This window comes from Sinocyclocheilus grahami, unplaced genomic scaffold (assembly GCF_001515645.1).
Source record: "Sinocyclocheilus grahami isolate Dianchi unplaced genomic scaffold, SAMN03320097.WGS_v1.1 scaffold55.1, whole genome shotgun sequence".
Taxonomy (NCBI): Eukaryota; Metazoa; Chordata; class Actinopteri; order Cypriniformes; family Cyprinidae; genus Sinocyclocheilus; species Sinocyclocheilus grahami.
Genome location: NW_015505234.1, coordinates 3,147,012 through 3,161,735, shown reverse-complemented (window position 1 = coordinate 3,161,735; position 14,724 = coordinate 3,147,012). Strand labels below are relative to the sequence as shown.

At 36.8% G+C, this 14,724-nt stretch overlaps 3 protein-coding genes across 5 annotated transcripts in view; 2 read left to right on the top strand and 1 right to left on the bottom strand.

Annotated features, from left to right (window-relative positions):
- LOC107583793 (UPF0183 protein C16orf70 homolog) overlaps positions 1 to 3,607 on the top strand; it is a 9,586-nt gene extending 5,979 nt beyond the window's left edge. For 2 of the 3 annotated variants that reach the window (XM_016270111.1, XM_016270109.1), the window contains exons 14-16: positions 133 to 191; positions 435 to 507; positions 1,569 to 3,607. In XM_016270111.1, the coding sequence (XP_016125597.1) occupies positions 133 to 191; positions 435 to 507; positions 1,569 to 1,658 (222 nt within the window). In that variant the 3' untranslated portion in view covers positions 1,659 to 3,607. The remainder of the gene's footprint in view (positions 1 to 132; positions 192 to 434; positions 508 to 1,568) is intronic. The other variant, XR_001609074.1, reaches the window with a different exon arrangement.
- A 3,950-nt stretch (positions 3,608 to 7,557) lies between these two features.
- Positions 7,558 to 14,724, bottom strand: part of LOC107583789 (UDP-GlcNAc:betaGal beta-1,3-N-acetylglucosaminyltransferase 9-like) — a 9,996-nt gene continuing 2,829 nt past the window's right edge. Inside the window, exon 3 of the mRNA XM_016270106.1 lies at positions 7,558 to 9,172. Within this exon, the coding sequence (XP_016125592.1) occupies positions 7,724 to 9,076 (1,353 nt within the window). The 5' untranslated portion in view covers positions 9,077 to 9,172 and the 3' untranslated portion in view covers positions 7,558 to 7,723. The remainder of the gene's footprint in view (positions 9,173 to 14,724) is intronic.
- Positions 13,272 to 14,065, top strand: LOC107583791 (metallothionein-1-like). The gene is made up of 3 exons (XM_016270107.1): positions 13,272 to 13,393; positions 13,509 to 13,574; positions 13,673 to 14,065. Exons 1-3 carry the CDS (start codon positions 13,369 to 13,371, stop codon positions 13,762 to 13,764), a joined length of 183 nt encoding a protein of 60 aa, XP_016125593.1. The 5' UTR covers positions 13,272 to 13,368; the 3' UTR covers positions 13,765 to 14,065.

Genomic DNA, 14,724 nt, shown 5'->3' with positions numbered 1-14,724 from the left:
TATATATATATATATATATATATAAATATATACACATGTATTAGATGTTGTTATGCACTACTGTGTTTGATGAATAATTCATAAAATATTTTTTAAGTGAGTACTAATTATGTTTTGAACTTTTGCGCTCAGTGGGATCAGATTCAGGAGCTGCTAGGACATCCCATGGAAAAACCAGTTGTGCTACACAGGTGAGAGCCATATAGATAGAGATTTGGCCACATGAATGCAATGTTATTTTAGTATTATGTACATAATAGTATAGTATTTGTTAATATTTTAAATGTTAATAAATACTTTTATTTGTGTATTTTTCATTTAAGTCTGTGGTTTTTCACATGGCTTGATTAAAGCTACAGCATACAGACACCTCTGCATATGAAAACCTGTTTATAATGCTCTGATTAATTGATTAATTGTGCACTGCTCTGCAGGTCATCGTCTGCAAACAACACCAACCCTTTTGGTTCCACATTTTGCTTTGGACTACAGCGGATGATATTTGAGGTATGTGACTGGGTCAGCTGTCTGTTCACTGTTTGTTTTACTTAGTCAGCCTGTATAAAAAGTTGCTTTTTAAAATTAAAATAAATAAATATCTATCTATAAATGGCAGTTTTGTTATTCACACAGCTGTTGCAGCTGTGCTATGTTCAAAGTTGAGTGGAAATATCATTGGCTCTTACTACGGATGTACTTATATTAAAATTCTGGTAACACTTTATTTTACAGTCCTATTCCGCATGTACATACTCTGTACATAGTAAAGTAATTTCAGTAACTGGGTAATAACTAGGTACTTACCGTGAACTTACCCCTAAACCTAACCTTAACCCATGTAGTTACCTTAAATCACCCTGTACTTTCTTAGGTAAGTACATATACTGTAAAATAAAGTGCAACCAAAATTCTGGCTTATACAGTTAAGCAGATAATTATTTTCATGTTATGGCCAGTAACTAATAAATGGCCACTATTAGAAATATTTTGTTAATATACATTTAAAAAAAAGAAAACATAAAAAATCAGCTGATTTAAATGCTATAAGTGAATTTAGGCATCACACAACATTATAATGTACAGAATGAAAAAATGGATATTCATTTAGGGATTTGTTAAAGATAAGATTATTAGCATTAGATAACTGCAGAGGTATTTTAAATGTAAAAATAGGGAAAATAGGCATGCACTATTAAAGTCACCATGAACTCAAAATGGCAATTTGGATGGAATATTGCAGTATTTATTATAAATGATTTATCCTTGCATCATATTTTGTAATCTTTAATCAAAATAACTTTGCCTCCATCATGCAACAAATTATTTTTGTTCATTGTTGTTTAAGAAGCTGTTTCACTCGGATGTATGCCACAATAAGGGGGGGGAAATACTAACGCAAATTTCATTTTATGCCGACTTTAAATATCCCAAACTGTCTGATACTGATTTTTTAAATAATTGGCAGATAACCAATATGGTAATGATAAATTATGCATCCCTACCTCATACACAACTAACCACTACATGAACTATTGGATCTCATCTCCATATTGTTGCTATGGTTACAGGTCATGCAGAATAACCACATAGCTTCTGTGACTCTCTACGGAGCGCCTTGTCCAAGTAGCCTGGCCCGTGCCGAGCCTAGTGCCCACTGAGGAAGCCGCCGTGCCCACGGTCCCCGTCCAGCCCTGCAGAGCCTCTGAACTGACCAGTAGAGTGTGCCTTCACTCACTGCTGCCATCACACAAGCTAAAGCAAGACATGCTGGGAGTTTCTTTACATCCGAATAGAGGCCCCAATTCGGTCTCCTCCTCCAATAATAGCGTGGAGGCTACCATCAGCCTGCTAATTATCCCAGATAACCATGCAAACCTGGCTCCGCCCCCAAAGCTTTAACCCAGACATGTATCAACGTCAGCATCGTTATAGTACTTGTGGATGCACAGTGATTCATTTCCACACAAGCATATTTGTGCATTATTTTTTGCCTAACCTTCTCAAAATTTGCATACCAGACGCACCAAAGGGCAAACATTGAACAGATTTCTCCTCTGCACGCTAAACACTGTAACAAAAACACACATGAATTCAACTTCATTTGCTTTCCGGCATGCAGAGGATGAGAGCAAAGTCAAATGAGGACAAACTTTCGCAGCATAAATTGTTGAGTGTGTTTTGTATGCATTTACGTAAGGTTCCAAGCACAAGCTAGCACAGTATGGATCCAGTGCTGTGAAAATATTCTTGTGGCACATGAGCAGGCTCACATACACACATAACAATTCATCGACTCGTTTCATAAGTCAACAGTACAGATTACCTCCCATTTCAATACCGTACATCCACTTTATGGTTGATTCTGTTATTGTTTTGTTGTTCGTGCGCACATTAGTTTTGAACATTTGCACTAAAATGCACCTAATTTACTTGATAATTGTCTCCTGTCCACTGAGGAATGCGTTTTAATTGCCGAGTCTCGGAGAGAAAGGACGGCGGGGGAGGGAACGACGACGTGCAATCTGGATTTCAAAGCTAGTTGCGACCCTGACTGGAGAGAAAAGCCATCCACCCATCTCTGTTCTCCTTCCCGCTGTATGCCGTCCATTCTGTTTGCATCTTTCTTTTTTGTCCACAGTAGAAAGATGTGAAGTTCTTTTACCTTATTCAGTATCCTAAAGTCTTAACTGCAGAATTGTCTTCTGTCACCTGATTGCCAAAACACTAGCCAAAGAAGAAACAACAGTTAGCTTTCTGTCATTTTAAATTCACATCGTAAGAACATTCCCTTTTGATTTGATCCATACAGTTCCTGAATTGTTTTTAGCATAGCAACTCAAACGATTGATTGGTTTTTAATGCGTTAAAGCTTTCTTTCTTGCTTTTTACTCTAGAGATTTTTTGCCGTTGTTTCCGTAGTAAGTAGACGTGATGTTTTCTGTAGCCATGTCTGCCATGTCCATGCCTGTACAGATCTGTAAATAACATACACAATTTTCATTGTTTAATCGGTCTAACAGTACCGTATCAGATCAGCTGACGTCTGGAACTCCTCCTACACTGCTAACAGATCAGAGAGTTTCTGGTTTTCTTTGCCAGCCCTTGAGGGTCACTATAGCAGCTTCCCTCCACTGTTTTCCTGGAAGAAGTCGCCTACATTTGACCACTTTCAGGAGGATTTAACGGAGATGACTAGAGCATTTTAACTTTAGTAGATGGTTTGTTCACCTCTAACTACTGTTCATTGCTGTGCTGCCTTGCAGCGTAGCCACCTGTGGCTGTCGAGCTCCAGTTCTCTGGTGTTATTCCCACCTCCCATCAAGCTTCTGCAGTGTGTGGTTCAGGCTAATTCTGGTATTTTTAGCTTTCTGTTACAGTAACTTCTCATTAACTGTGTTGGAAGGCCATCAGTGGTGATTTTAAAATATTTTACCCTTAGCTTTTGGTCATTTACAAGGAAGATGCTATTAACATAGTGCCTCATTTCCCACTGAGCCTGTCTTGACTTTTTCTCTGTAAATGAAATTGTTTGAAAAAACTGCTTTGTGTATGTCGGAGCATGTAAAGCTAAATTGATAGTTATCGTCCTTTTGTTTAAAAAAAAAACGTACCTGAATATTAGAGGAACTAAGAAAAAAACACACTTGTTGGGTAATGAACTCTTGTCATGAAGGGCTAGTTTACTATAGAAGAAGCCTATTTCTGGCACGGAATCAATAATACAATTGCCACTTTATCTCACAATTCTGACTTTTTTCTTACAATTCTGTAAAAGTGTGAGATGTAATCTCGGAATTCAGAGGGGGAAGAAAGGATGGCCTGAAAAAAAGATCAGAATGGTCAGATAGAAAGTAGTGATTACCTTTTTAATTTTTTTTATTTCACAGCGAAAATAAGCTTCAAAGTATTTAATTGATTAAATGCAGCACACACAACAAAAAAAAAATAAGTCAGAGTCAAAAATATTACGGAACATGTAGGTAGCCCTTCATGGTTTGAGGTTCGCAAAGTGGTTGTGGCTGTACTTTTTGAAAATGGTGTGAAGTTCCACTTGAATGAGTTTAAAGTGAAATAAATATGGTTCGATCTTAAAACTCTTTAGGGCTGAGGATCAGATTTAAAATGCACAATTGGAACCTCCATTGTCAATAAGGAATAACACAACTGCTGTTTTAGTGTCATTTAGGGAGTTTTAAAACCGGAGAAAGTGTTGTCTGATGGGCTGATTGCCTGCCCAATCTCAGGTGGATGTTGTTGTTTTTTAATGCCAGGAGCAAGTGAATGCTTAATTTTCATCAAATGGGTTTTGGCTGTGTTGTTTCCTCTTCAGACTTTATCCTATTTTTGCATCAGAATGATTGAATGATCGTCCTGAGGATTGTAATTAGAAATGGACAAACTCCATACAGTGTAATGTGCATATTAATGCTATGTATTGTATCCCTCTATATTGTATGTTCTTCCCCATCCTCCAAAGTGATTATTTTTGTGGATTCAGTACATTTAACCCATTTCTGGAAATGGGGCTTATCCTCGATTAAAAAAGTGTGTATCTAAATTGATTGCAATGTGGCGTTTTGTATCTCAGATATTTTTACTTCTGTAGATTTCAGAAACACGTACACGGATTATTTTGTTGTTGTTTGTTTTTAATGCAATAATCGTTGCATTGATGGATAATAAATCAGTATGGTCTGGTATATGTTTGTCAGTAGCTCAGAATGGTGCAACAATGCGGTGACCATTGGATTTTAGTTTCCTCATTGAATCTACTGAAAGCATTATCAATTTTTTTTAAACTGCTAATTTTGCATTTTGTTCATTAAAACTGTTACCCTCATTGAATCTACTGAAAGCATTATCAATTTTTTTTAAACTGCTAATTTTGCATTTTGGTGTGTTCAACAAAAAAATATTTAAAGAATGGATGTAATAAATATGGGGGAAAAGAATGGACGCCTCCTTTGTCTTTTGTTAAAAACATATTTTTTATTCACTTTAAAACAGTGTAGTAGTAAGTTCATGTTCACAGCAGGCTACTTTTCGAATTCAATCATTTAATTCAGTTTAAATCCAAAAGACAGCAGATCATCCAAAACAATACAGCACACTAATCAAAGAAAAAATGTGTTCCGTTTGATAAATAGTGCCATTTTTCTAATAAAGAATATATACAGTAATGGACTGTTCTATGATACATAACCCAGTACTTTTTGACGTATGAGAACATCGTCAACATACCATTAGATTTCATTTTGATTTCTGATTTCCTTGGGATTCCTATACAACAACATATTTATCATTTTGCTAAAGTCTAGTATAGTTTGAGTAAATGATACAACCATGAAACTATTTGTTTACAAAGATCATTTTTAAAGAACCATCTACAAAAGCTTTTGCAAGCTTAGGTTTCATATTAGGTTTTGCAATTTTTTAAACAGTCTTTTAGATGGATAGTTCACCCCAAAATAAAAATGTTGTCATCGTTTACTCATCCTCATGTTGTTCCAAACCTGAAATGTTAAGATACATTCAGATATTGCATATGTCAATGCTGATCACTCCAGGTTTGATGCCAAGTCCTGGATTTTCAGTGAATAATGACTTAAATATCTCACATAAAACTATTATATGGCTTCAAAGCACTTGGAATATAGCTTATGAGTTGCACAAACACTTTTAAGATGTTTTTTTTTTTCATTTTCTAGAGCACGACAGCTGATGGTCATTACATGTTTTCTTTGTATGAAAAAGAGCAGTCCAACATCCATAATTGAACAATCATGGAAGGAAGTCAACAATATATTGTTGCCACAAATTAAGAAATAGTTCCCACATCTTATTAATTTGTTCCCTCATTTTAGGTAAATTGTAGCCATGTGTAGAGCATTTTAATTCAGTTAAATCGTGGCCACGTTGTACTAATTTGTTCCCTCAAAATTGCTGTAGTGATTTAACTAAAATGACAGAAGTTAGTAAAACATGGCCACAATAAAAAAATTAGATTAACTTACTAATTTGTAATTAATTTTCTCATTTTAGTTAATCATGGCCTAATGATTGAACTAACTAATTATTTCCCTGGTTTTAGTTGAATCGCAGCCATGATTTAACTAAATTAAAATGATATCCAATTTTCTTCTGCATGTCATGTGGAGTTGATTGACATGATGGTGAATTATTGCTTTAGTTTTTCCTTGCCTTTCCTGTCTGTTTTAAAGTAATTTCTGGTATATGTTTGTCAGTAGCTCAGAATGGTGCAACAATGCGGTGACCATTGGATTTTAGTTTCCTCATTGAATCTACTGAAAGCATTATCAATTTTTTTTAAACTGCTAATTTTGCATTTTGTTCATTAAAACTGTTACAGTGTGTTCAACAAAAAAATATTTAAAGAATGGATGTAATAAATATGGGGGAAAAGAATGGACGCCTCCTTTGTCTTTTGTTAAAAACATTTTTTATTCACTTTAAAACAGTGTAGTAGTAAGTTCATGTTCACAGCAGGCTACTTTTCGAATTCAATCATTTAATTCAGTTTAAATCCAAAAGACAGCAGATCATCCAAAACAATACAGCACACTAATCAAAGAAAAAATGTGTTCCGTTTGATAAATAGTGCCATTTTTCTAATAAAGAATATATACAGTAATGGACTGTTCTATGATACATAACCCAGTACTTTTTGACGTATGAGAACATCGTCAACATACCATTAGATTTCATTTTGATTTCTGATTTCCTTGGGATTCCTATACAACAACATATTTATCATTTTGCTAAAGTCTAGTATAGTTTGAGTAAATGATACAACCATGAAACTATTTGTTTACAAAGATCATTTTTAAAGAACCATCTACAAAAGCTTTTGCAAGCTTAGGTTTCATATTAGGTTTTGCAATTTTTTAAACAGTCTTTTAGATGGATAGTTCACCCCAAAATAAAAATGTTGTCATCGTTTACTCATCCTCATGTTGTTCCAAACCTGAAATGTTAAGATACATTCAGATATTGCATATGTCAATGCTGATCACTCCAGGTTTGATGCCAAGTCCTGGATTTTCAGTGAATAATGACTTAAATATCTCACATAAAACTATTATATGGCTTCAAAGCACTTGGAATATAGCTTATGAGTTGCACAAACACTTTTAAGATGTTTTTTTTTTTCATTTTCTAGAGCACGACAGCTGATGGTCATTACATGTTTTCTTTGTATGAAAAAGAGCAGTCCAACATCCATAATTGAACAATCATGGAAGGAAGTCAACAATATATTGTTGCCACAAATTAAGAAATAGTTCCCACATCTTATTAATTTGTTCCCTCATTTTAGGTAAATTGTAGCCATGTGTAGAGCATTTTAATTCAGTTAAATCGTGGCCACGTTGTACTAATTTGTTCCCTCAAAATTGCTGTAGTGATTTAACTAAAATGACAGAAGTTAGTAAAACATGGCCACAATAAAAAAATTAGATTAACTTACTAATTTGTAATTAATTTTCTCATTTTAGTTAATCATGGCCTAATGATTGAACTAACTAATTATTTCCCTGGTTTTAGTTGAATCGCAGCCATGATTTAACTAAATTAAAATGATATCCAATTTTCTTCTGCATGTCATGTGGAGTTGATTGACATGATGGTGAATTATTGCTTTAGTTTTTCCTTGCCTTTCCTGTCTGTTTTAAAGTAATTTCAAAGTACATTCATTTTCTAGGAGTTAATGTTCCACAAACACTTTCATCCCATAGTCATTCCCAAGCTTCTCCTTTGCCTTGTTCTTAGCCGTCTTGCCGATCTTGTCGCTCCACTGAAAGGGAAAAACCGTGGGATCCTGACTGCTGTGACACTGAATGTTAGGGTCATGCAGAAGGTTCCACATGAGCCAGATCTGTGGGACCGTCAAGCTGTGCACCACCATCAGCTCTCTGTAGAAGCAGGGGTTGAAGACCTGGAGGTGGGGTGCAGCAGACGGTCGCACGATTCCAAAGGTGCGGAAGCCCTCGTGACGAGTCGGCTGAAGGCCAATCCTCAGCAAACACATGCCTAGAAAGACATCATCAATGGGGAAGAGTTCCACCTCTTGGCAGGCGAGGTGGAGCTTCAATGCGGTATGTCCCGACATGACAAAGCCGCCTCCACCCGCATAGGACGGGTAGATCCCCTGGCCGTAAATAAACTCTGGCACATAGTACTTACTGTTGCGCCTGCGAATTGGTTTGGCATGGACAATGATGTCACCAACAAAAAGATCCTTACTGGTCTCTTGACCCTCAAGCATCTCCAGGATATTGTCAATGTTCACATACACATCTGCATCACCCTTAAAAATAAACTTTACTTTGGGACAGCTGACATTGATCCACTGTAGGAAGTGGATTTCTTTTAGTGTCAAGTTGAAGAAGGTGTCTTCAAAGTCCCACAGGAGTATGTCACTAAAAGCGTGACTCTCATATCCCAACAGTTTGTCCCATAATGGGAGCGCTGTTTGATTTTGGGGCACACCGAGAAGAAATACTCTCTTGACGTTCATATTTTTCTGGAACACACCTTCTCGTCCCCATGTCCTTCGAACAACCTGACGTTTGTCAAAGTCTGTTGCTACTGATTTTATGGCGATCAGCATGTAAGGGGCTCCTTCCGGTCCAGAACACTTTGTTGGTTGATCGATTAGCAGCTTGAAGTCCCGTTGATCTTTCTTTCGAAGGTAATCGTCAAAGTCAAAGGAAACATGTGTTGGAAGCAGCCTTGCTGTCGTTGAGGGCTGGCGAAATTTAGACTTTGCTTTGCTACGTGCTTTCTGAGATTTGACCCTTGATGATCCTTGTGCTTTAGGCTTGATCTGAACCTCAGGTTTGCATGGAGGTATGTCTGGAGATTTTGAAGGGACTGGCTTTATTTGCTGTCCCATTGCTGCTCCACTGAGGAGGGTTATCGATTTGGTGGACCCCTGTTCAATGTGCAAAGTCCCCCATACGGGCGTTATTCTTTGATGTGCATACAACAGCAGAAAGAGAAGCACCAGCAGAATCAGGGAGCAAAGTACAGCTCCCTTTAAATAGACCCTTCTCATGGTGTGACAGGTTTCACTGTTATCTTCCCATGAAATTCTGTAGAAGTCTCATATTCCTCCTAAAGTATTTGGATTTTCTCACAGCCATAGTAGGAACTGCAATGTAAAATTACAAAATAAATTAACAGCACTAATTTTTGTTAAAGGGGTCATATGATGCGATTTCAATTTTTCCTTTCTCTTTGGAGTGTTACAAGCTCTTGGTGCATAAAGAAGATCTGTAAAGTTGCAAAGACTAAAATCTCAAATCCAATAATAGTCAGCCACACCTACCTAAAACGGCTCGTTCTAACACGCCCCCACATACCTACGTCACTATCCGGGAAGATTTGCATAACACCGCCCAAATGTTCACGCAAAGAAAGAAGGCGTAACTTTTATTCTTGCTGTAGTATTGTTGCCGCCGCCGCCATGTCATGAAGGCGCTGTGTTTTTTTGTGAAAGCGAAACTACTTTGTTTGGCCTTCCAAAAGAGGACGATATCGCTTCGTCATGCCTGGAGCTGATCCCCCACAAAGGCTTTAATGTGAAAATCCACTGGAATGTCTTTTGGAGGAATGATGGGGACACGGACACAGCCGGAGAGATTTTGAACGCTAGGATGAACAACATGACTCTCGCCTTCAAAAATCCCTTCAGCAAATATCAGCACGGCTCTAATGACGGTTTCTGAAGGAGGGCAGCACCAAGAATATGACAATTTGATCATTTAAAACGTCATGTCTCCGGAGCACCGCACATGACATGCAGGATAAAAAAAAAATAGATCCTGTGACAATTAATTCATTCTCTTATTTTAGTTAAATTGTAGCAATGTTCTCAATTTACCTAAAAGAAGGAAAACAATCAATAAGTTGAGGGAATTAATTCTTTATTCATGGCCACAATTTCTTGTTTTTTCCCCTGCATGTTATATGTGGGGCTCTGTGCATGTCAACCAGGGATGACATTTTAATGTAGCTCTGAAGACAAAAAAAAATTATAATAGTAGTGCAGGTAAAAAGTGCTGCGACAGAGTGAAGGTGGATTAACTGTACCATTCGGAGTGGAGATGTTAAGCTCTCTCAACAAATTAGAATACTTCATAAGATTACTGAAATAAATGAACTTTTCCACGACATTCTAATTTATTGAGATGCACCTGTATTGTTACATAATATAATAATACTTTTAACTTACCTTCCCTGCTTGTGTGGCTGCTGTGAGGCATGGGTGTATCCCATCATATTTTCCAATGGCAACCATTCGAGGGTTAATTTTATGATTAAGTTTAAGAGTAAAGATGGGCACTAACATGGTGGCACAACAGTAAGATCCGATCTGTTACTAAAAAAAAAAAATCCAATGAAAACACCATAAACATATGTTGCAACAATGGCTTGGTGAACATTCACAGCATTAACTACAAAAAAAAATCAACCATCAACGATGCAGCATTGTTGTAAAATAACATGTATACACACACACATAATATATATATATATAAAGAGAATTTACTGAGTTTTGGAAATGTAATCTACAATTTTTCATTTCTAATATTCATTTTTTATGAGTAAATTGTTTGCTCTTATGGTTATTTGTCAATTTACAGTATAATGAAACGAGAAAAAAAAAGAAATTACTACAAGGGGTGCAAAAAGCAATAATTAGGGTACCAAGAAGTAAAACAGCCTTTGTCAGTAGTTATGAAATTTACCCATGGAATTCAAAAGACAAACAAAATTGAAACAATTTAATATAACTATTAAAACCTTAAACAGAATTATTAATTTGATCATTCATTATTTTATTAGGGTTTACATAATTGGTAATTTGTTAAGTTCATATATTACTATGTTGACATTTTGATTGGATGCTGATTGATGTCGTTTCGTAGGTCCACACTAAAAGCCTAACCAGGGACGAGTGCTGCTTATTAGCTATTAGCTAAAGGCATATAGAACATTTGCTGCTCAACACTGCGCAGTAATGTTACTCTGTATCGTCCCGGTCAACGAAATAATCGTTTACATAAATAGAATGCATATAAATGAACTGAAATGCCTATTTGGGCAAAGAAGGATGAGACATCCAACCAGCTGACTGTATTCAGGCTTTAGTAGTGCTCTCTGTAGCCCATCTAACTACCCCTTCTGTCTGGGTAATAGAATAAACCTCTTACTGTGCCTCTCGTCCGATGGGGCTTCCGTTGCCTAGTAACAGTGGGCAGCTTGTCACTGCATTATGAAGCCACTTTTGCTAGCATGCTATTCTTGCTAGTCCTTTTAGTTTACACGCTGCTCACCCGGTTTTTTTTTTTTAATGAACTTTTACTTTGTTTTTCTACTTGAACATATTAACTATGCATTTGGATTTAAAACGAAGAATTTGCATGCCATCTGTGTGTTAGCCAAATTCATGCTACATGCTACATGCTTCAGACAACTCAAGTGTGTGTTTTCTATGCGCTGGCTAGGGGTGCTAACTCTGCGTAGCTACACAGAATTCGTGCAGAACCACTTTATATTGTGCTGGGAGATATGTGCATATTGATATTGCCTTCACTGCAATAACCTTATAAATTTTATTAAATGGAAAATGTTCTTACCACAGCCGCTAGTTTGTTCCCTGCTAGGTGGTGTAACGTTACTCAGACTCTTCCCTAGCAGGACAGACTCCGACTGATGCCCATCACTTGGAGAGGATTGCTTTCAGGATGTGCAGTGAGCACCCTAGACATCGACTGGTATGTGGAAATGTTTCTGTCGAATGTAAAAAAAAGTTCATTCAAAGTCAATTCGCTGATTCGCAAGTAGCAACAAGACTCACAAAAGCACTGAATGAAGTGGTTGTTTAAAAACAATTTATTGAAATCATATTAAAATTAACATACATTCCTTTAAAGTTTAAACAATGGCTTTCAGCTTACATTGGCATGTTTTCTTTACAGTAGTTATTTGGTTAGCTACATTTTTGAATAGCTTGCTCAAAACTGGATATAACAATCCATTAAAATGACAGATTATTTTTTATCAAGTTATTTCATAGAATCATAAGACGTCGACTACTTGTTGAGTGAGCATAACTCTTATAAATGCGCGTTTGTTTGGTATTTTAATGTTTGAATTATTTATCTTCACCCCCAAAATGCAAAGACACGCTGCACTCGTTACATTTCAGTTGTAATGAAGTGATGGGTAATGGAAAAATACTCCTGGTCAACAGCGAGTGAGTAAACGAGTGCAAACCAATTCTTCTGTTTACTGTAGTCTTGCCAGCATCCTCGCCGAGTGCAGACGGGGAGCACGTGCAGTTTCTCACACACACACACACACACACGCACAGTTAGTTTCACTTTAGTGCCGTGTGCACAAATTGACAAACTGATGACAAACAGTTACATGGCAGAAAATAAAACTTTCATAAATTCAAAAATTGCCTCTCCACGAACATCTTCTAAAGATCACTCGATGGGCCTGTATCTGCTTAAATGATCACTTATTTATACTCAAATACGTGCTTATTTTAATATTTAATAGGGAAGTAGCCTACCACTTTGCTTTTTTACAAAAGGCATTAACGTATAAAGTATGACAAAGTATGGTCTTTTATAGTTCTCCTTGATTCTATCAAAATACTTTATATGCTATTAAAGCAGCACTATGTAACTTTTTCGGTGTTCAAAATTTGCAAAATGTATATAATGAGCAAGTACATCATGAAATCATCTTCCAAACCGCATTTTTGTCTTATTCCGAATCACTATGGTACACTTATAATAAGTACTTATATTTGGACTATTGTAGCCTGGTCGCCGCTGCGGAGGAACACATACCTGCGTGAATCGCCATAGACATCAACTTAGAGAAGTAGCTCCGGTTGGAATGTTCTGCCGCGGGATGTGTGCAGTTCTGTTTATTAACCGCTAGAGCGCCAAAAGTTACATAAAACAAGCTGCTTTAAAAACAAGAAGCTCTTTCACCTCCCAAAAAGAAAATAACATACAAAAGCATCGAATTATATAAACGGTATAGAAATGGTAGTTATATAATCGTATAAATAACACATTGCTGTGACCGGGTGGGAATGGTGATTCCTGATTGTTTGATAGTTTGCACCCAGCTTCGTTAATGAGTCACCGTGTGCAGGCTGGAGCGGGCGGGCTTTTGCACTCGGTCTGTGTGCAGTCCGAACTGTATAAAACCAGCGCGCGATCAGGTATCTGGTACCTGCCACATCAGCTCATTCACAAACTGAGTGAAGCGAGATTTCGAAGGGACTTTTGGGCTGTTTAAGGATACTCTTGAGGAAAAATGGATCCTTGCGATTGCGCCAAGAGTAAGTGTTTCAGATTTACGTTGATGCTGACTTTTTTTTTGAGTGCTTGAAAATGCAGTTACTATAGACTTGCTACCAGCATGTCAACAACGTGCAATTTTATTTTTTTTTAAAGCTGGATCTTGCAACTGTGGTGCCTCCTGCAAGTGCACTAATTGCCAGTGTACAACCTGCAAGAAGAGTACGTGAACTACTACAACCCAGTATTGGTGATAACTGATTATTTATCCACTTAAAAAAAAAAAAAAATCCGGTAGCTAAAGCTATTTGTTTTCACAGGTTGCTGTCCGTGTTGCCCGTCTGGTTGCAGCAAGTGCGCCTCTGGCTGCGTGTGTAAGGGCAATTCCTGCGGCTCCAGCTGCTGTCAATGAGGCGGTCAACGTGATGTTTTGCTACAATGATGTGAACTTGTTTGTCTGTGCTGCGCGTCTTCGTTTTTTGCATCGAATGAATTTCTTTTTACGAGATGATAAATGACCTCCAGTTTTTCTCTCCAAATCTTTTGAATGTTTAATGTTGCGGAATCGTTTAACAACTGCTAAAGAGGGGAATAATTCACTGATTTGTACTGCTACAAATAAGACTACCACAAGATGTCTGTTCTTTATTAAAAGGACAATTGTAAGTTTTTCTGCAATGTGTTTTGTCTACAATATATGAATGTTAGCAGTTGGTGTATGTGTGGTTTTATTTCACAGCTTTCTTGTATTTATGAACTGCAACAGCAGTGGTGGATAAAGTATTTATTTCCAGAAAATGACTGGTAGAAGTGAAAGTCACTGTTCAGAATTTTAAATATTAAACTTCCGTATTTAAAGTAACCTCAAAATGGAAAAGAAGCAAATATTAAAAGTTGTTCTACACAGTTTGAGCAGCAAGATTGTGCTCCGTTCTAACGCTTTCTTCCGTTTTTATATTTTTGGGTTATCAGAAGAGCCCCTTCATCTGGTACGAATACTTTCATTACTACAAAATAAAAAAATTTGAATCTGCATCTGAAGTAGTATTTAGATTCGTTTACACAAACCGTTTAATGCGGCTCCGAGAGGACATGGATGCATTTAACCAGCAGTTACAAATGCCTTTTTTTTTTATTTTTATTTTTTTTTTATTAAATGTTGACTAGACCTATTGATATTTGAGAAGATTGAAAGAGACTTCAAATGTGAAGTTAAACCTGCCAGTAGGTAGTGGCAAGTTACTGTTAATGAGGGAGTCATTGAGATTAAATCGATTCATTTAGGAATGAAACATTTGTTTTGAGAGTCACTACACTGTAAAAAATGACCGTGAATTTAATGGTAAAAGACTAAAAATGCTACAGTAAAAAC